The 20,472-nt window shown below is 42.5% G+C and overlaps 1 protein-coding gene across 4 annotated transcripts in view; it reads right to left on the minus strand.

The window, feature by feature from the left end:
- Positions 1-206: 206 nt before the first annotated feature.
- Positions 207-20,472, minus strand: part of LOC137355609 (cAMP-dependent protein kinase catalytic subunit alpha-like) — a 202,941-nt gene continuing 182,675 nt past the window's right edge. For all 4 annotated transcript variants that reach the window (XM_068020930.1, XM_068020931.1, XM_068020929.1 and 1 more), the window contains 6 exons: positions 15,928-16,010; positions 12,971-13,097; positions 9,732-9,827; positions 8,369-8,491; positions 2,088-2,252; positions 207-714 (listed from right to left, as the gene is read on the minus strand). In XM_068020930.1, the coding sequence (XP_067877031.1) occupies positions 589-714; positions 2,088-2,252; positions 8,369-8,491; positions 9,732-9,827; positions 12,971-13,097; positions 15,928-16,010 (720 nt within the window). In that variant the 3' untranslated portion in view covers positions 207-588. The remainder of the gene's footprint in view (positions 715-2,087; positions 2,253-8,368; positions 8,492-9,731; positions 9,828-12,970; positions 13,098-15,927; positions 16,011-20,472) is intronic.

The raw sequence follows: 20,472 nt of genomic DNA on the forward strand, positions 1-20,472 counted from the left end.
AATACAGAACCTCATCATTTACCAGACTTTAAAGCGTGTGCGTGGGAATCAGCTCCAGAGATGGTGCACACAAAACGATGCTTCTGTGCACGTCAGCTCTGAAGTTGCTTGAAATGAGTGAATCTGGCTTGTAAGAAGGTCGAGCTCCCAATTCAGCTATTCTGTAGTCAGATCAGCTGTGGAAAAGTAGTCCCTTCACTCGGAAATACATTTTAGAAAAGAAAAACTAAAGGGCTTTAATGTATAAGTAAAATATCTTTTAAAACACAGAACATATATAACATTCAGACACAATGAGATACAAATGCTTATTGGAAGGTGGCAAAAAAAAGAAGTTTAGTGTGTCGTTGGGATTAGTGACTATCTGGAGAACCTCAGGATTTGCAGGAGCAGTCTGTGTATGGGAAAGAGGGCCAGGCCCTTCTAAGTCACGGCAAGGTAGGACTCCATCTGGTGGAATGCACAGACTTAACACAAGTTTTCAGTAAATACAAGAAGTTTGGGCTCCCATCCAAACAGTGCCTCCTTTCCTTTCCGGCCGAGTATCAAGTTTCCCAGTCACTTCACAGCTTCATCTCATTCCGTTCTCTAGAATTCAGCAAATTCTTTAGAATATTTCTCTGTGAGAGATATGCGGATCGCCTCCTCTTCATACTCGTCAAAGTTACTGGTGTCACCAGGGCCTCTCATCTTGGGTTTAAAAGGAGGTTCCTCCTGAGGAAAGGAACATAAACTAATTTAAATCGTATTCTATACCTGGGATTTTCTCTCGCATATACAGACACCACGACACTCTGACATATCACAGTCCACTCAGTGCCATGTCACAGCAAATAGCCCTCACCTGACACCCTAAAATACTTTCATGGAACTGTAAAATACTTTCATGGAACTGTGCAACCCATTCCACCCCCAGCCCAAAACATACCACACAGTCACTGCAATGCCAATATACCATATGGCCATTGTTCCGAAGCTCTCTGGCAAAACACACTGGCTGAAACTTGATTGCATCGCCTTACCAAAAGATGCACCCAAAAACCCAGATAGGACACGTCATATACTCTTTACCATAACAGCCCTACCATTACAGTCCTGGATAAAAACATTACTTGTTGCTCCCTTGCAATACAGAAACATATTATAACACCCACTTCCTTATCTTGAGCATTATTGTATCAAATAAAACATTAATCCTTCAGCCCTTCCAAACCCGTGACCTCTATCACCTCGAAGGACAAGGGCAGTCAATGCACAGGAACACCACCACCTGCAAGTTCCCCTCCAAGCCACACACCATCCTGCCTTGGAAATATATCGCCATTCCTTCACTATTGCTGCGTCAAAATGCTGGAACTCCCTCCCTAAGAGGGCCGTGGGTGTACCTACACCAAATGGACTGCAGCGGTTCAAGAAGGCTGCTCATCACCACCTTCGGGGGTAATTAGGGATGGGTAATAAACGCTGGTCTTGCTAGTGATGCCCACATCCCAAGAACAAATAAAAAAGTCACAAAATGGAAGTGCGACATTGGCTGCCTCTGACTAATTGAAACTAACCTGAATAAAATTAGGGGGTGGGGGGGGGGGGGGAGGGGGCGGGGACACTTCCGGTGACCCTGCGTGCTGCATGTAAAAGCAGTTTACATTGGGACTTACTTCACTGAAGCATAGGCACAGCGCAGGCTGAGCTAGGTAAATGGAGCATGTCTGTATGGGGACAGTATGCACAGTCTGTCAGGCAAAACAGAAACCCCCACCCGTTTTACAGACTCAGCCACGGGAAGGGGTTTCCATACGCGTTAGACACCCATCTAACTAGAAACAAAATGTTGGAGCTCGCGTGCCTATGTGAAGAGAAAGGAGAGAGAGCCAAGGGTATAAAGAGCCAAACAAATTGCAAGTAGGAGAGATTGTGACATGCGCGTGTGTGTTGCTCTGACTGAACTTGTCAAAGTTAAGTGATGGAAGTTTGAAGTCCCTGCTGGTATACATCACCCTGTCTGTAGTAAACAGGTGCACAAAGTACTGTCCCTGGGTACCGCACCACCCTGTCAAACAGGTCCTAACTGGCTGGAGTCACAATACCTTTCTTTTGTAGATGGAGATCCAGTCTGTGTTGGCAAACCACTTATGATTCTTGATGTCATTGACACCGTTTCTGAGATTACCAAACCGTTTGGTCAGATCAACCTGCAATAGGTTCCGGAGCAGGTCTTTTAGGTCTGAACTGAAATGAGATGGAAACCGCACCTGAAAAGAAATGTCGATTTGTTACGTGGGCATGACTTTGAGGCATGTAACACTAGGTGCTCAGCTAAGAGGAGATAGAAGGGAAAATTATATTAAGGGTAGATCTTCTAATTCGGCACCTGCAGTGAGATACTGTGAATTCAATGGATAGAAAATAGTGTGCCACACTGCAACAACTTTGATACTTGTCTATGGTGGGAGGGGGAATCTTCATTGTGACTGCGGGCTCGGAAAATATAATCTTTAGCATTTGGACTCGGTGCTGCTTCGATGCATCACTGAGCTCCATGCCTCACCTTGCAAATATACTGGAAGGCTCAAAGGCAGCACACAGGAGTAACAGCATGGGTATTTCCATCCTGGCTGTTATTTATAATTTTGGGAGTTGAGGATCTAATCCCAAACCTCTGCCAAATAGTTAGGGGATTTAATTCCACCCCTGGCCCTGCCCCTCGACAAGTTATTTCACAGAAACAACTCTCCGTTAGGAGTACCTTGGAAGGACGGGGAGACATCCTTCATAATCAGAGAAGGTTATGGCACAGAAGGAGGCCATTCGGTCCATCGTGCCTGTGTCAGTTTTTTTGGAAAGAGCTATCCAATTGGTGCCATTCCCCTGCCCTTTCCCCATAGACTTGCAAAATTTTACCCTTCAAGTATTTATCCATTTCCGTTTTGAATCTGCTTTTTATTAAATCTGCTTTCACCCACCCTTTCAGGTATTCCAGCTCAATAAATCCTTCTGCTTTATTGAGCACTACACTGGTGCACCAATACTCACTGATGGCCAACCCTAAAGGCCCCTGATTAATGCGTCAGATTATTGTTGTATTCAACAGTGAGTCAGAAGTTGTCAATCTGGAACTAGACTGAGACTGTGACAATTTGAATGCATTAAATCTGTGCCAGATTCTTTGGGTTGTAACAGCTGTTAGCAAGCACTTGATTCTAGGAGATGGTAATGTTGCCTGGTGCAGGGTGGGTCTGTCTATTTGACAGAATTCCTTTTGGTGAGATATCCTGCCGATCAAGTTGAGTGATACCCTTTCCTACTTTTGATACTCAGTGTCAACATTAGAATTCCAAACTAACTTACATTACAAAGCAGGTTAGATACTGGGTGGAGCTCCCTCTAGATCATCTCATCAAGATGCTTTACATAGAATTTACAGCACTGAAACAGGCCATTTGGCCCAACAGGTCCACGTTGGCGTTTATGCTTTACATGAGCTTCCTTCCACTCCTCTTCATCTAACCCATCAACATATCCCTCAAGTGCTTATCTAGATTCCCCCTAAAATGCATCTATGCTAATCACCTCAAATATTTCTTCTGATAGCAAATTCCATATTCTAACCACTCTCTGGATGAAGAAGTTTTTTCTGAATTCCCTATTGGATTATTTAGTGCATACTTTATACTCAAAGTTCCGGAGTCCACCACAAGTGGAAACATCTATTTTATGTCTATCCTATCAAATGTCTTCATAATTTTAAAGACCTCATCCTTCAAGTCTTCTGCCGTGTAAGGAGATCCCCAATCTGTTCAATCTTTCGTGATAGGTATAACCTCTCAGTTCTGGTATCGTGCTAGTAAATCCTTTTTGCAGCTTCGCCAATGCCTCTATATCCTCATGATGATATAAATATGGAGACCAGAACTGTTCAGAGTACTACCAAGTGTGATCTAACCAAGGTTCTATACAGGTTTAATTAACTTCTCTGCTTTTCAATTCCACCCCTCTAGAATAAACCCAGTGCTATGTTGGCTTATTTTATGACCTTATTAATCTGCATCACTGCTTCTAGCAATATGTGTATCTGTACCCCAAGATCCCTCTGCTCCTCTATGCAATTCAGACAGCTTTTTTATTTAAGGAGTATGTGGCCTCCAATTTGGTCCTAACAGCTCACACTTAATTACAATGATACTCATTTGCCAATCACAAGCCCATTTTACAAGTTTATTAAGTTCTTCTCTGCATTAACTATAACCCCCAATTTGGTGGTGTATGCAAATTTTGAAATTGTACTTCTAATTCCCAAGTCCAAATGATGAATGTAAATGGTGAATAGCTGTGGTTCCAATACCAATCCTTGTGGAACACTTATTCCCAGCTTTAGCCAGTGTGAGTAACTCATGTTTTCTGTTTTGCAGCCAGGTTGCTATCCATTCTATTTCTTGTCCCAATTGCACATATCACAAGCTTAGTCATGAGTCTACTATGCAGTACCTCATTGAAGGGTTTTTGAAAAGCTAAACATGTGTTTATCCACCCTTTCTGTTATTTCTTCCAACAATTCAATAAGGTTGGTTACGCATGACCTTCCTTTTTGAAATCTGTGCTGACTATTACATTTTCCATTTCTAGATGTTTTTCTATTACATCTTTGAGTATGGATCCCATTATATTTTCTACCACTGATGTTAAGCTAATTTGCCTATAATACCCTAGATTTGTTCCGCTTCCTTTTTTAGATCTGATCCGTTGGTTATGGGATCGCTTAGCTCTGTCTATCGCATGCTGCTTACGCAGTTTGGCACGCAAGTAGTCCTGTGTTGTAGCTTCAGCAGGTTGACACCTCATTTTGAGGTATGCCTGGTGCTGCTCCTGGCATGCCCTCCTGCACGCTTCATTGAACCAGGGTTGGTCTCCTGGCTTGATGGTAATGGTAGAGTGGGGGATATGCCAGGCCATGAGGTTACAGATTGTGGTTGAGTACAATTCTGCTGCTGCTGATGGCCCACAGTGCCTCATGGATGCTCAGTTTTGCATTGAACAAAGAACAGTACAGCACAGGAACAAGCCATTCGGCCCTCCAAGCCTGCGCCGATCTTGATGCCTGCCGAAACTAACACCTTCTGCACTTCCGGGGCCCATATCCCTCTATTCCCTTCCTATTCATATATTTGTCAAGATGTCTCTTAAACGTCGCTATCGTATCTGCTTCCACCACCTCCCCTGGCAGCAAGTCCCAGGCACTCACCACCCTCTGTGTAAAAAAACTTGCCTCGCACATCCCCTCTAAACTTTGCCCCTCGCACCTTAAACCTATGTCCCCTAGTAACTGACTCTTCCACCCTGGGAAAAAGCTTCTGACTATCCACTCTGTCCATGTCGCTCATAACTTTGTAAACCTCTATCATGTCGCCCCTCCACCTCCGTCGTTCCAGTGAAACAATCCAAGTTTTTCCAACCTCTCCTCATAGCTAATGCCCTCCAGACCAGGCAACATCCTGGTAAACCTCCTCTGTACCCTCTCCAAAGCCTCCACGTCCTTCTGGTAGTGTGGCGACCAGAATTGCACGCAATATTCTAAGTGTGGCCTAACTAAGGTTCTGCACAGCTGCAACATGACTTGCCAATTTTTATACTCTATGCCCCGAACAATGAGGGCAAGCATGTCGTATGCCTTCTTGACTACCTTATCCACCTGCGTTGCCACTTTCAGTGACCTGTGGACCTGTACGCCCAGATCTCTCTGCCTGTCAATACTCCTAAGGGTTCTGCCATTTACTGTATACCTCCCACCTGCATTAGACCTTCCAAAATGCATTACCTCACATTTGTCCGGATTAAACTCCATCTGCCATTTCTCCGCCCAAGTCTCCAACAGATCTATATCCTAAATTGCTAGATCTGTTCGAAATCTATCCCATTTAGCACGGTGGTAGTGCGACACAACACGATGGACGGTATCCTCAATGTGAAGGCAGGACTTCGTCTCCACAAGGACTGTGCGGTGGTCACTCCTACCAATACAGTCATGGACACAAGCATCTGCGGCAGGCAGGTGAGGACGAGGTCAAATATGTTTTTCCCTCGTGTTGGTTCCCTCACCACCTGCCGCAGACCCAGTCTAGCAGCTATGTCCTTTAGGACTTGGCCAGCTCGGTCAGTAGAGGTGCTACCGAGCCACTCTTGGTGATGAACATTGAAGTCCCCCACCCCCTTGCCACCCTCAGTGCTTCCTCCAAGTGGTGTTCAACATGGAGGAGTACTGAGTCATCAGCTGAGGGAGGGCGGTAGGTGGTAATCAGTAGGACGTTACCTTGCCCATGTTTGAACTGATGCCATGAGACTTCATGGGGTCCGGAGTCAATGTTGAGGACTCCCAGGGCAACTCCCTCCCTACTGTATACCACTGTGCCACCACCTCTCGTGGGTCTGTCCTACCGGTGGGACAAGACATACCCGGGGATGGTGATGGCAGTGTCTGGGACACTACATACCGAGGGTAGGCAGTGACGTAGTGGTATTATCACTGGACTAGTAACCCAGAGACCCAGGGCATTTCTCTGGGGACATGGGTTCGAATCCCACCACAGCAGAAGGTGGAACTTGAATTTAATTAATAAATCTGGAATTAAAAAGCTAGTCTAATGATGGCCATGAAACTATTGTCGATTGTTGTAAAAACCCATCTGGTTCACTAATGTCCTTTAGGGAAGGAAATCTGCTGTCCTTACCTGGTCTGGCCTACACGTGACTCCAGACCCACAGCAATGTGTTTAACTCTTACATGACCTCTGAAATGGCCTAGCAAGCCACTCAGTTGTACCTAACCGCTATGAAGTCAATAAATATAGGAACCACAGTAGTTGCCCGCTAATCCTCAAACACTATTCTCTTTTCTAATGATTTTTTTAGATATATTTAATAGTGCCTCTGCCATCTCCTCCCCAACATCTTTTTCTAGCCTTAGTAAGGCACCTCCTGTTGCACCAATGTGATATTTCTGTCTTCTAAACAAATGCCCTCAGGATCTTTCCGAATGAGGCTGAGAATGTAGTAACAATTGATGCCAAATTACAGACAGTTTGTTCTGTTGACCCAATAGATAATTCATTATGACTGTACAAACTCATTGCATCCTTTCAGATCAACTCCCACAAGTAAAAGGACAGTGCTCATACTCATTTTGCTCAGTCCCCAGGAGTAAGCATTCTGAAGAACGTCTCTCATTAAGCAAATTCAGCATTCAACACTCAGTATCAGAGTTAGCAAGCCACTGATTCAAATGTGCGTGAGAACTATTTTCCTCTTTAAAAAAAAAGTTAGACGTGTGCACAATCAGACTAAGACCTAACTCCTTTTTCCCCCCCCTTAGGTGGCAAAAATTATCATATAGGATAATGGACTTCTGTTTATTAGTAGGTGAAATTAGCTAGCCAGAGCAAACTCTGTGGATAGGTTAAAATGTCTAATTGTGTTTGCCTCAAAGTCCATTTCTTTAAAACAAGTTGCGTAAAGAATAAACTGGCCTTTCACATCTCTAAAATATCAAAGTGTTTCACAGCCAATTATGCACCTTTGAAGTGTAGTAACGAGAAATGCAGCAACCACTTTGCACAGCATGGTCCAACAAATATTGATGAGATAAATGACCGGTTAATCATTTTTTATTTATTAAGGTTCATGGTTAAGGAATAAATGTTGGCCAGGAGAACTGCTATACTCTTCAAATAATACCATGGAATCTTGAGCAGGTAAACAGGGCCTCAGTTCACTGTCTGGCCTGAAACGCGGCATGCCTGAAATGAAGCACTCCATTATAATGGTCACCAAGACACACAATTTCCCTCATCATGAAAATCGATCATCCTTCCCTCTTCCATTTCATTTATAATTAGGTTATGACTGACTGTTGACTAGCCAAAGCCCCCAGCGGAGTCCCGATCAAAAACAGTGTCACTGTGGCTCAGATGGTAGCAATCGCCAGTTAGAAATTTCACCCCAGGGTTTGAGTACATTGTCTGAACCGATACACCACTGTGGTTCTGAAGGAGTTGTGCACTGTACCTCAGAGAGACATTAAAATGAATACTGCTCTTGTCTCAGTGGTTTTGGTGATGTTAGGGTCACAAGATGCTACTCAAAAAAGCACAGGCAGCTCTGCCAGAGTTCTGGCCAACATTCCTCTACAAAAAACAGATTGTCAACTCATTGCTCTTTGCGAGATCTTGTGCTTAAAGTGGTTGCCACATTTGCTCAAATAACAGTGACTAATATTTCGAAGTAACTCTTGTCTGCTGAGATGTTTGTGATGTGATCCTGTATAAATTCAAATTACACAGGAAGAGAACAACCACATTACCTTAAAAATGCTGCTTACCTTCCCAGAGACTATTTTTTCATAAATCTGAATCGGCTGGTCTGCAAAAAATGGAGGATACCCAGCAGACATTTCATATATTAGGACCCCCAACGCCCACCAATCCACAGCTTTGTTATAGCCCTGAAGAAAGAAGAAGCATGGATCAGTAAAATAGATTCAATTCCCATCTTTGCCGAGTTGGCTGATCTCAGCTAGGGCAGTAATTGGGGTTTTACAGCTGGCCTCGATGGGTTTGTGTTGCTAAGACAGCTGGTTGCTATCCAACACAACCCCTGCTGGAAGGGTGCAGGTGTGGACAACAGTTAAGCATAGGATCGGACTCAACTATGATAAACTCCATGAAGGATATCCTGCCATTGTTCACACTCACACATGAATAATTGGCACACGAGGGAGGCTTGTGCCTGAGTAATATTTCCCAAGCAGTGAGTCAACACTCTGGGGAGTCAAGAAAAATGGCAACTCTTTCCAGTACAGGCACTGCAGCACCACAACTGGCAGGGAGGTGTAATTACAGCATGACAAATCTACATAGTTTCACTGATAAATGTTTACACAGGAATTTATAAAAGGAAATATATAAAAATAAAGACAATTAAAATATCTTTGCACACCTCGGCCCAATAATTCTCTGCTCTCGACCCCTGTGTCATCTGAAGACACTTAGTCTTGATTCCTATGTGCAATGTCATGGAAAATTCATCAATATTTACCATTTGAAATTGATGTAAACATTTCCCATTCAATTTTGCTATGTCAACAACGACAATGGGACAATTACATTCCACTGGCTAAATAAACTTTTAGACATCACTAGACACCCATGGCACGTGTGCTTGTTCGATACTCACACAGACCTTTGTCAGCAAACTTGTCTATTAGGTTCAATTTATTTACAAATAGCAAGGTTAATGCACTACATATCCAAAATTCTGTTAACTGTGCTCCTCCCTCACACCCATATACCTAATGAAGTCTCTGCAGGCAATTATCAGTAGAACTCCTGTGGTTGCAAGGGTGTGTGTACTTATCTGTCTACAGTGAAGCAACAATTGAATGTCTAGACTTGCAAACAGCTTGATTGCAATTGCAACCTAACTGGGTACCTCATGACATGGTTACTATATAACACGTTAGCACAATATTGATTTCACCGATTTCAAAGAAACGTTTTGGCATTTACCAGCTGTAGATAGTGACATGTTAGTACATTAAAAGCATTGAATATCCAAGAAAAAAAAGACAATGGCGACAGCAAATTTTAACTAGCTTTACAGGATGTCATGGGGAAAGTTTCAGATCGGCTAGATGGAGTTGGAAGATGCTGCAGTTTGTAGGAAAAAAAATGGTTGCTCCTTACCTTGCTGAGGATGATCTCAGGAGCCAGGTATTCGGGAGTCCCACACAAAGTCCAGGTTCTACCTTTTACCCTCTTGGCAAAGCCAAAATCTGTTACCTAGAGATGAACCAGATTTTAAAACAATCTCAGGTGAAACACTCTGGAGCAGTTGTATGTGTTTTTCTCCCCTTATTTAATTGCTTTAATCTAACTTTATTATTGTTTTAAGAATCAGTCTGTACATCCAGACCCTTTTTAGTCTTAGTGATATCTCCTCTTCAAGGGGAGTATGCATCCCTGTAGGGTTTGACTTGCCTATCTTCGGAATTCCAGTCAACTACTTCACATATGATTCCTTTATTCTGTACAAGGTTCACATTATCTGTTCAACATTTGTTACTTTACATCTACCCACATTAAATTCCTATCTGCTTCTCCTTAGCCACATCCATTTTCTTTGTTTAGATCCCTTTCCTGCCATAAAGGTTCCTTACGTCTGTCAAGTAGACACAATTTTTAAAAGCTGGCCAACTTGATTAACGGTGAGTCCTCCCACCTACAAAAAAATAGTTGGTGAACAGCGTAAACACCATTAATTTACCGGTGCCTCCAAGCCGGCCTTTACGACAAAAACTGCAAAGGCACACCAAGTGGATCAGTACAATTCATCTATCATTGAACACCTATAATCCCCTAATCACAGCATCCAACTGCATTTTGAGAAAAGAATGTACAGATCAACCACACCCTTTGCTTATGTTCTCAGACACTATTTCCTGACTTGTATTTAATCAAACGTTTTTGCTGGTTCACGTGTTGGGACAGGGCACATTTTGCTTACTTTTCATCCGTGGCTGTATTAATGGATATAGGGTACTTGGGTTTTCAGAAAGCATTTGACAGAGATCCGCATGTGAGGGTGCCAAAAGGAGTAGAGGGTGACGATACACAGAAAATGCTGTTTGGGAAGAACTATCTTGGGCCCACTGATGTTCAGTCCATTTGTAGATAATAGAGCAGAGTTTGGTTTCAGTTTCAGAAGTCTGGAATTGACAAAGTGTTTGGGCATTGCTCCTTGGCTACTCTCATTAGATTTAGCATGCAAACCAAGGCAAGATCCCAGGGTATGGTGCTTAGAACCACTAAAGGGAGCTGGGTAAGTCATCAGGACCAAATGCTTCTCGGTGTGGTTGATTACCATGCGGAGTTAGCACTTGGTGCCATCGTTACTGCTGTGCTGACAGAAGGGAATTTAGTAGTAGTAGTACTATGGAGAAAAGTACTAGTAGCAGTAACGATTAGCTCGGCTTCTTGTGACCCACGTACATGGGCAGATAACAATAGACAGGTGACCAACAGTAATCCAAGGGATAAGGCCAATTGAGCGGATACTGAGAAAAGACAGATGAGTTTTAACCTGAATTACTATCCAACAATTTACATAGAAAAAAACACAATAAATATGTATAATACACAAGGGTTCCATTTTGAAAATCTCTCATCATCATGGACCAGGAATGGGACTCAAGATAGTATGTACAAAACACAGTGAATTAGTAGCCCCTTGCCTTAACTACTTTCCAACTTGATGTCCAACATACAGTAGGATTGGGAGAGGAAAAGGACATAATCATTGATCTGACCCTAAAAGTATGCAGCTAGGTGAAGAAGGTGCCAATAAGGAAATTAAGCATCTGGAAGATGTTGGATATAGAAACATAGAAAATAGGAGCAGGAGTAGGCCATTCGGCCCTTCTCCGCCATTCAAAAAAGATCATGGCTGATCGTCTAATTCAGTACCCTGTTCCCGCTTTCTCCCCATATCCCTTGATCCTTTTGACATTAAGAAATATATCTACCTCCTTCTTGAATATATTTAATGACTTGGCCTCCACTGCCTTCTGCGATAGAGAATTCCACAGGTTCACCACCCTCAGTTCTAAACCATTTGCCTTCCTAATTGCTTGCTACACCCAAATGCTTGCTTTCAGCGACTGGTGTACAAGGACATCCAGGTCTCGTTGTACCTCCCCCTTTCCCAATCTATCACCATTCAGATAATAATCTGCCTTTCTGTTTTTACAACTAAAGTGGATACAAGTCACATGTTGTAATGATGTTGTACACATCACTGATGTCTGATTTTTGACTATGGCTTGCAGTTTGGTCACCCTACCCCAAACAAAAGATATAAATACATTGGGAAGAGTTCAGGAAAAGAATGACAAGGGCGATCCTAGGAATAAGTTATGAAGTCTCAGGCGACTGAACTCAATAACGCTGAAGAAAAAGGCTAAAATACATGACACAGATTCCCCCTTTCTCCCCAAGGACAACAGATGTGTGAACAGACAATCAAAAAAAGGAGTTAACTCTCGATCAATTGATACCTTTAAAAGGAAACTGTCGAGAAAGGGGGATATAGTTTGGTTACAGTCACATGGGTCTTGGGAGTGTGTAACGAGTTGGCTAGATGGGATAAATGACCTTTCATCATTTCAACTGTTTTTGCTTTAGAAATGAAGAATGTAGAGTGGCAGCCAGCGTGGCTCAGTATTACTGAGTATCAACTTAGTAATGTAACAACTAATGAATGTTGTTAGCACATCTAATGGTGAAATGATAGAAATTATTGCAGGAAATTAATTGGACTGTAATCCTAGATAGGGGAGACTGGACTTCATACAGAGTTGTGAGACAATAGTAAAAGCATCACTCAGCAGCTGTCGGCTGCAGCAGAATTACCTCAAATATGTCAATCTTTCATAACTTTGCCTCAATTCAGAGTGCAATTTGTTTTCTCAAGTGAGGACATCAACCCACCCTCTAATCGTGCACTGAAAGCAGGAAACATACCGTCCACTGCCACTATGCAATTATTAATCCAAAATGTATATTGTGTGCTGCTGTAAACCCACATCTTTCACTCACCCCAATTGTGCCAGTGGGCCCAATACTATTTCTGCCTGCACAACAATACTCTCCCACATCTTTCCAGTGGCTGCACCTTCCACACAACCCTCCACTCCAACACTGATTCAGTCTTACTCAAGGCATTTCGCCTAATTGTGTTTAGTCCACATCTGTGGCATCCCCCTGAAATGCTCCTTCCTTGTCCCAATATTGTGGTACATACCCCATACTTGAGGCATTCCATCCCATTAGCTGGGATTCTCCTGGCATTCTCAGGATGTACTCTGAAAGACTATACCTGATGCTCAGAGCAGTGTATAGGCTATTCTTGGCGCATTCCCCCATACCTGGATGTAGCCATATTGGTCAATCAGTATGTTTTCAGGCTTCAGGTCTCTGTAGACGAGATCTAGTGAATGGAGGTATTCGAACGCGAGGACAATCTGTGCTGCATAAAATCGTGAGTGAGGTTCACTGCAAACAAGAGAATTGTAATCAGATTCGGACTCGAGGACAGCAAAGCAACAAACAGCTTGTTCAATGTGGAGTTTCAGAATGAGATGCAAAATTGAATGCACACTGGTGCCCAAGCAACATCACCTGGACGAAAAAGGCTGGAAGACAATGATAGAGTGTCCAACAAAAGAGTGGGAAAGTAGCAGGGGTAGCTGCAGGAAGACATTTTTATTTTGGCCAGGAGCACTTCTTTTGCAGCTGAACTATATACTACACCCATCAGCATATCTTTCAAATCAGTTTCTATTGATAAAACAGCAAATCCCCAGCCTCAAGTATGGCAATAACTATGGGAGAAAACTACCAATAAACTGCAGAGCAGCTCAAACCCAATAAATTTGCTCGAAGATTTATTGTTCCAACTTCAAGAGGATAATGATCATCAATAGTTACCTTTACTGCTCTTTCCAGCATTTCAACGAGCCCATATTATTCTTATATATCCTGCACCCATTAACATTTGAGTATACTGCCTGCCAAAGCAGCTTTGCTAGCTAACTTGTGATCAACAATCCTGTCTGGTTTTCGCAGTTGCAGTGTTGCACCAGGTGAAGGAGCAGTCTCCATTTAAAACTGCGATAAAACAAATTCCTATTTTTGTCACATCCACTTCCAGCCCACTACTTGTTAACTTCCAGCTTGCTGCATAGCTTGGGCTTTAACACTGGGCTAACACATGGAAATTGTGTAAATTAGTAAAGGAAAAGCATGAGAATTGGTTTTACTGAGGCAACAGGAGATATACAAAAGAGAAAATCAGAAGGGAAGGAAGATTTATGAAAAGAATGACAACTGGAGTGAGAAAAAGAATAGGATACAAACAGCACAATGAAAAAGTGGGCAGTAGCCATTCTAAGAAATTGGGGGGGGGGGGGGAGCTGGTGGGAAAGGAGGAAGACAGAAGCAGGATACAGCAAGAATTACAAGGTATGAAGAAAGCACAAAAAACAGTTAATGACAGAATTACATTTATAAAACACCGTATCCTACTAAACAACAACTTTTATTTAGATAGCGTTTTTAACGTAATAAAATGTCACAAGGTGCGGCTAAAGAGCCTCAAAGTGTTTCACACAATGAATTACTTTTAAAGTTCAATAACTGTTATTATGTGGGAAAATGTAGGAGGCTTTCTACGCTACCAAAGTTCTACAAACAGTAGTGAGATGCATGCTCGTCTTGGTAGTATTGGCCAGGACGTCTTCAAACAATATCTTCTGATTTTTGATGTCTCCCTGAACCAGCAAAACTTTGAACATTTACTTTATCCACCACCGGCGCACTGTGACAGCAGCATGTACCCATCTACAGAATGCAATACAACAAAGACTCTTTCAACAGTACCTTCCAAACCTGTGACTTCCATCACCTACAAGGATAACAGCAGCAGACGCATGCAAACTGCATGCTCCCCTCCAAGGCACACACCATCTTGACTTGGAACTATATTGCTGTTCCTTCACTGTTGCTGGGTCAAAATTCCTCCCCAACAGCACCGTGGGTGCACCTACACCACACAGATTGCAGCAGTTCCAGAAGGCGGCTCACCACCTTCTCGAGGGCAATTAAACATAGGCAATAAATGCTGGCCTTGCCAGTGATGGCCACATCCCATGAAGAACAATGTCAGAGGAGGAACACAAAACTAGAAGAGGGAGGTGGTGTTATCTGGAACAGTGAGTAATACTGGAGGGAATTATAACTTATCTCTAGGTGAAAACTGGGCTACAGTGAATCAGCAACCTGTGCTGCACTATGACTGATTTTCTCTTCCACGGGCTGCCAATTGTGCAACTTTGAACTTGAATAACTTTAGATTTGCACACGAGAAGCAAACTAAATCGCATATAAAAGCTTTTTAACATTAAATTATTAGTGCTGTTAATGTTTTTTCATTTTATTTCAGATGCTCAAAGTAGTGACAGTGGAAGAAAAGGAGAACAGCCAGCAGAACTGAAGTCCATAACTGATTGATATTATAGAATATATTCTAGGGGCCACAAATATAAGATTGTCACTAATAAAACCAATAAGGAATTCAGGAGAAACTTCTTCAACCCTGAGAAAGGTGAGAATGTGGAGCTCACAGGGAGTAGTTGAGGTGAATATCAAAGATGCATATAAGGGGAAGCTAGATAAGAACATGAGGGAGAAAATAGAAAGATATGCTGATGGGGTTAGACGAAGTAGGGTGGAAGGCAGCTTGTGTGGAGCATAAACACTGGCATAGACCTGTTGGGCTGAATGGCCTGTTTCTGCACTATAAATACTCTCTAGCTGTAGATGTTTAGCTGTGGTTTGCCAAGAAAGACCAGCCTGCCTTTCTCCTGCACTAGTACACTAGGTGAATAGACATCATAGCTCTAGTCTCATACCAGCTTCTGCTCTTTGTGACCCATGCTTCAATCTGCAAAGCGAGATTTCAAACTAGACTGTTCGAAGATCAATACTTATCAATATCAAAAACCAATTAAGTCAAAGTTAAATCAACCAAGTTTAAAACAAGTTAAATCAACTCCTAACCCCCAATCACTTGCACGGGGCAGAACCAAGACACAACAACCCAGCTAAAACAGAGAGTGAAATGTTGTGAACAAAAGGAACGCTCACTGTTTGCTACTGTCATCTGGCTAAGTGCTTGGTCACACTTTTAACACTGTTTAACTTTATGCAGTCAGTGACATGAATTAGACATTGCGGCTCAGCACAATGCTCAGCCAATCAGAATCCTCTATACTGAATTCCTGTCATCCAATTGCATCATTTCTTACAGCTTCATGAGACTAACCTGAACCTTCCGCTTCTCCTTAAATGTGAAAACATCTCTCCACCTTGAATATATTCCATCACCATATACAAATTAGTGTTATCCTGAAAAATGGAACAGAATGCATATAAGTACAAGTCCAACAAAGCACAAAAAGAATGGAGGAATTCTTACACCACATCCCCTCCCACCTACCCACCTAAACACAGCTGACAAATCACTGTAATGGTTGGCAGCTCCATACTAACAGTACAAAGAATAGGGTAGGAGAGGCATGTCAGAAGACTCAAATTCCAGTTGTCAGATGCAGTCTCACACTAGGGGCACAGGAAACATTACTACCAAAGTGACATCTGTAGATGGAACTGGACAAGGTTTGATCTGGGCTGTTCTGCAAGGTGGATAAGCTCAATGGACATTTTATGGTCTTCAAGAGCTGTATTTACACACATATCTAGATAAGGGCATGGTGGGGTGACTGAGATATTGGTTTTTAACACTGGGGAAGAGTTTCCTTGGAGCTTCTCCCATTTTGCTGCTATAACTTTGCTAGAAACCCGATATACGCGAACACTTGCATTTCAAGGTAGTCACATGGCACCTCACAGGAGGGTTATCAGAAACAATCTGATGCTGAGTCACATATAGGAGATATTAGAACAGGTAACCAAAACCTTGGACAATGAGGTAAGATTGTACAGAGCATCTTAAAAGGAGGAGAGAGGTGTGGAGAGATATATGGAGGGAATTCCAGAGCTTAGGTCTAGACAGCTGAAGGCATGACCACTAATGGAGCAAAGGAAATCAGGAATGTGCAAGAGGCCATAAAACCTGCATTAGGACATAATTGGCTGACAACCTTAAAAGGTTAGTAAAAGTGGCAACTCTACAGATGCTATTAAAAGTGATCTTTGAAATATTAGCACATGGACATGTGGATCTAACATGTCCCCTCTCCCATTTTATTTGAGTGCTCCCTACCAACTAAGTGGCAATAGCGAATATACTAGATCAGTTGTTGTGCTGATCACTGAGTATGGCAGTAATGTATGCTTGTTCGATGATATGTCTAAGAGTCAACGTGCTTTATCAAAAGCTTTTGTCTCTGACTAATCCTTAAGTCTCCCCTCATTTGGCTCGGTGTCAATTTTTATCTGATCATGCTTGTGAAGTGCCTTGTAACTTCCAGCATTAAAGCCCCAAAATAAATGCAAAATGTTGTTGTATTAGTATAATAGAATAAAGCTCTCAATGCCCACACATTGGAACCCATGATCAATTTTATGCGGAGAAAGTTAAACTGAGAGCGGTAATTTATTGCTAAAACTGGAAATTTGAGATCAAGTTATTTTGGAATTTGGTTTAATGATCATTTGGTTATTGTCCCACTTTAAACATGTCTATCGGTGCCTGGAATTCATAACTTACCTGGTTCAATCAGAGCGTCGTGGAAAGCTTTAAGATCAATAGGGCAGATCAGTTCAAAATAATGGTCTGTATGTTTATGAAGTACCAGACTGAATCCCCATCAAAGTCAAATTAGACTTCTTAGTCCACAAGCCTAGCAAGATGCTTTCCAAGACAGTTTCATAAAGTAAACAGAGGTAGTGATGGTTACAATGTGAACCTTAAATGTTTGCGCTTGACTATAAAGTTAGCAACCTCATTGGATCAACTTCTTTGAAGGACCATCACATACCAAACATCTTCCATTCCACGTACACTAGTTGGTTTTAGCAGTGAAAGGTCTCCCAGAACCCATCAAAATATCCAATGAAGATAAAAAAAGCTCTTCAGTCAATAACACTTCTCTTTCAAAAGTCAACTTACTTGGTGGGCGCAGCCCAGTTGAGAGGAAAGAAAACCTGGAAAAAATATTTTTTTGCCCCAAGATCCCCGTTGTACAATTCTTTTTTTTTAAAAAGCCTAGCAACTGCCAATGCTCATAGTATGTTTGATTTATTGCTGGGCATTCAATCTTGTTTGATCAAACGTTACTCTGCTGGGTTCCTCCAAGGCCCGGGGGGTGGGGGGGGGGGGGTTGCGGGGGGTAAGAACCCCCAACTTAGAGGGTCCCTGCGGTCTTCCACATCAATGGCCATATTTTACATAAGATATACAACACAAAAACAGGCCATTCAGCCCATATAGTCTGCTGTTTATGTTCCACTTGAGCCTCCTCCCATCTTTCCTCTAAATCTATCATCGTAATCCTCTATTCCCTTCACCCTCAGATGCTTATCTAGTTTCCCCTTAAATGCATTTATACTATTCACTTCAATGACTCCATGTGGTAGTGAGTTCCACATTCTTGCCACTCAGGTAAAGAAGTTTCTTCTGAATTCCCTATTGGATTTTTTGGTCACTATCTTATACTGATGACCTCTAGTTTTGCTCTTCCCCACAAGTGAAACATTCTCTCTGTATCCACTCCATCAAACCTTTCATAATTTTAAACACCTCCATTAGGTCACCCCTCGGTCTTTTTTCAAGAGGAAAGCGACCCAGCCTATTCATCCTTACCTGATATGTATACCCTGCATTTCTGGTATCATCCTTGTAAACTTTCTCTGAACGCACTTCAGTACACCCTCTGTTTTTTTTTTATTTGTTCGTGGGATGTGGGTATCGCTGGCGAGACTAGCATTTCTTTCCCATCCCTAATTGCCCTTGAACTGAGTGGCTTGCTCGGCCATTTCAGAGGACATTTAAGTGTCAACCACATTGCTGAAGTCACATTTGGCAGATTTCCTTCCCTAAAGGACATTCATGAATCATAGAAAGTTTAAGGCACAGAAAGAGGCCACTTGGCCCAACATGTCTGGTACACTTGAGGTACATATCCAGACTCCTTTTGAAGGAGTTGAGGGTCTCTGCCTCAACCACCCTTTCAGGCAGGGAGTCCAAGACCATCACCACCCTCTGGGAGAAAAGGTTTTTCCTCATCTCCCCTCTAATCTTTCTACCAATCACTTTAAATCTATGCCCCCTCATTACTGACCTCTCTGCTAAGGTGAATAGACCCTTCATCTCCACTCTATCTCGGGCCCTCAAAATGCTGTACATTTCAATCAGATCTCTCCTCAGTCTTCTCTGTTCCAAGGAAAACAAGCCCAGCCTATCCAATCTTCATAGCTGCATTTTTCCAGTCCTGGCAACATCCTCATAAATCTCCTCTGTACCCTCTCTAGTGCAATTACATCCTTTGTGTAATGAGGTGACCAGAACTGCACACAGTACTCAAGTTGTGGCCTAACCAGTGAGTTGTACAGTTCCAGCATAACCTCCCTGCTCTTATATTCTATACCTCGGCTAATAAAGGAAAGGATTCCATATGCCTTCTTAACTACCTTATTGACCTGTCCTGCTACCTTCAGGGACCTGTGGACATTCACTCCAAGGTCCTTTACTTCCTCTACACTTCTCAGTATTTTCCCATTAATCGTGTATTCCTTTGCCTTGTTCAACCTCCCCACATGCATCACCTCACACTTCTCCAAGTTGAATTCCATTTGCTACTTTTCTGCCCATCTGATCAGACCATCAATATCTTCCTGCAGCCTACAGTTATCCTCCTCGCTATCTAACACACGGCCAATCTTTGTGTCGTATGCAAACTTCTTGATCATGTCCCCCTACATTTATATCCAAATTGTTAATATACACCACAAAAAGCAGGGGACTTGGTACTGAGCCCTGTGGAACGCCACTGGAAACAGCCCTCCAGTCGCTATAACACCCTTCAACAATTACCCTTTGTTTCCTGCCACTGAGCCAATTTTGTATCCACCTTGCTGCATTTCCTTGGATCCCATTGAATTTATTTTTATTAAATCAGTCTGCCGTGTGAGACCTTGTCAAAAGCCTTGCTAAAATCCATGTAGAACACATCAACTGCACTATTCGGTCTATCCTTCGCTGCCTTTTTAAACCGAGGTACAATTCTCCAATCCTCCAGCACCACACCTGTAGCCAGTGAGGACTGGAAAATGATGGTCAGACCTTCTGCTATTTCCTCTCTTGCTTCTTTTAACAGCCTAGGATACATTTCATCTGGCCCTGGTGATTTATCAGTTTTCAAGGATGCTAATCCCATTAATACTTCCTCTCTCCCTATGTTTATCACATCCAATACTTCACACTCTTCCTCCTCAACTACAATATCTGCATCGTCCCCCTCTTTTGTGAAGACAGATGCAAAGTATTCATTAAGAACCATACCAATATTTTCCGCTTCTACACATAGGTTACCTTTTTGTTTTTTTATGGGCCCTACTCTCTCCTTAGTTATCCTCTTACTCTTAATGTATTGATAAAACATCTTTGGGTTCCCCTTGATTTTGCTTGCCAATATTCTTTCATGCCCTCTCTTTGCTTTCCTAATTTCCTTTTTGATTTCACCCCTCCACTTTCTATATTCCTCTCGGCTTTCTGTAGTATTGAGTTCTCGATGTCGGACATGAGCTTTCCTTTTTTGCCTCATCTCACCCTGTAGGCTCCTTGACATCCATGGAGCTCTAGTTTTGACTGCCTTACCCTTTTTCTTTGTGGAAACATGTTTACCCT

This window comes from Heterodontus francisci, chromosome 43, assembly GCF_036365525.1.
Source record: "Heterodontus francisci isolate sHetFra1 chromosome 43, sHetFra1.hap1, whole genome shotgun sequence".
NCBI classification, from domain to species: domain Eukaryota; kingdom Metazoa; phylum Chordata; class Chondrichthyes; order Heterodontiformes; family Heterodontidae; genus Heterodontus; species Heterodontus francisci.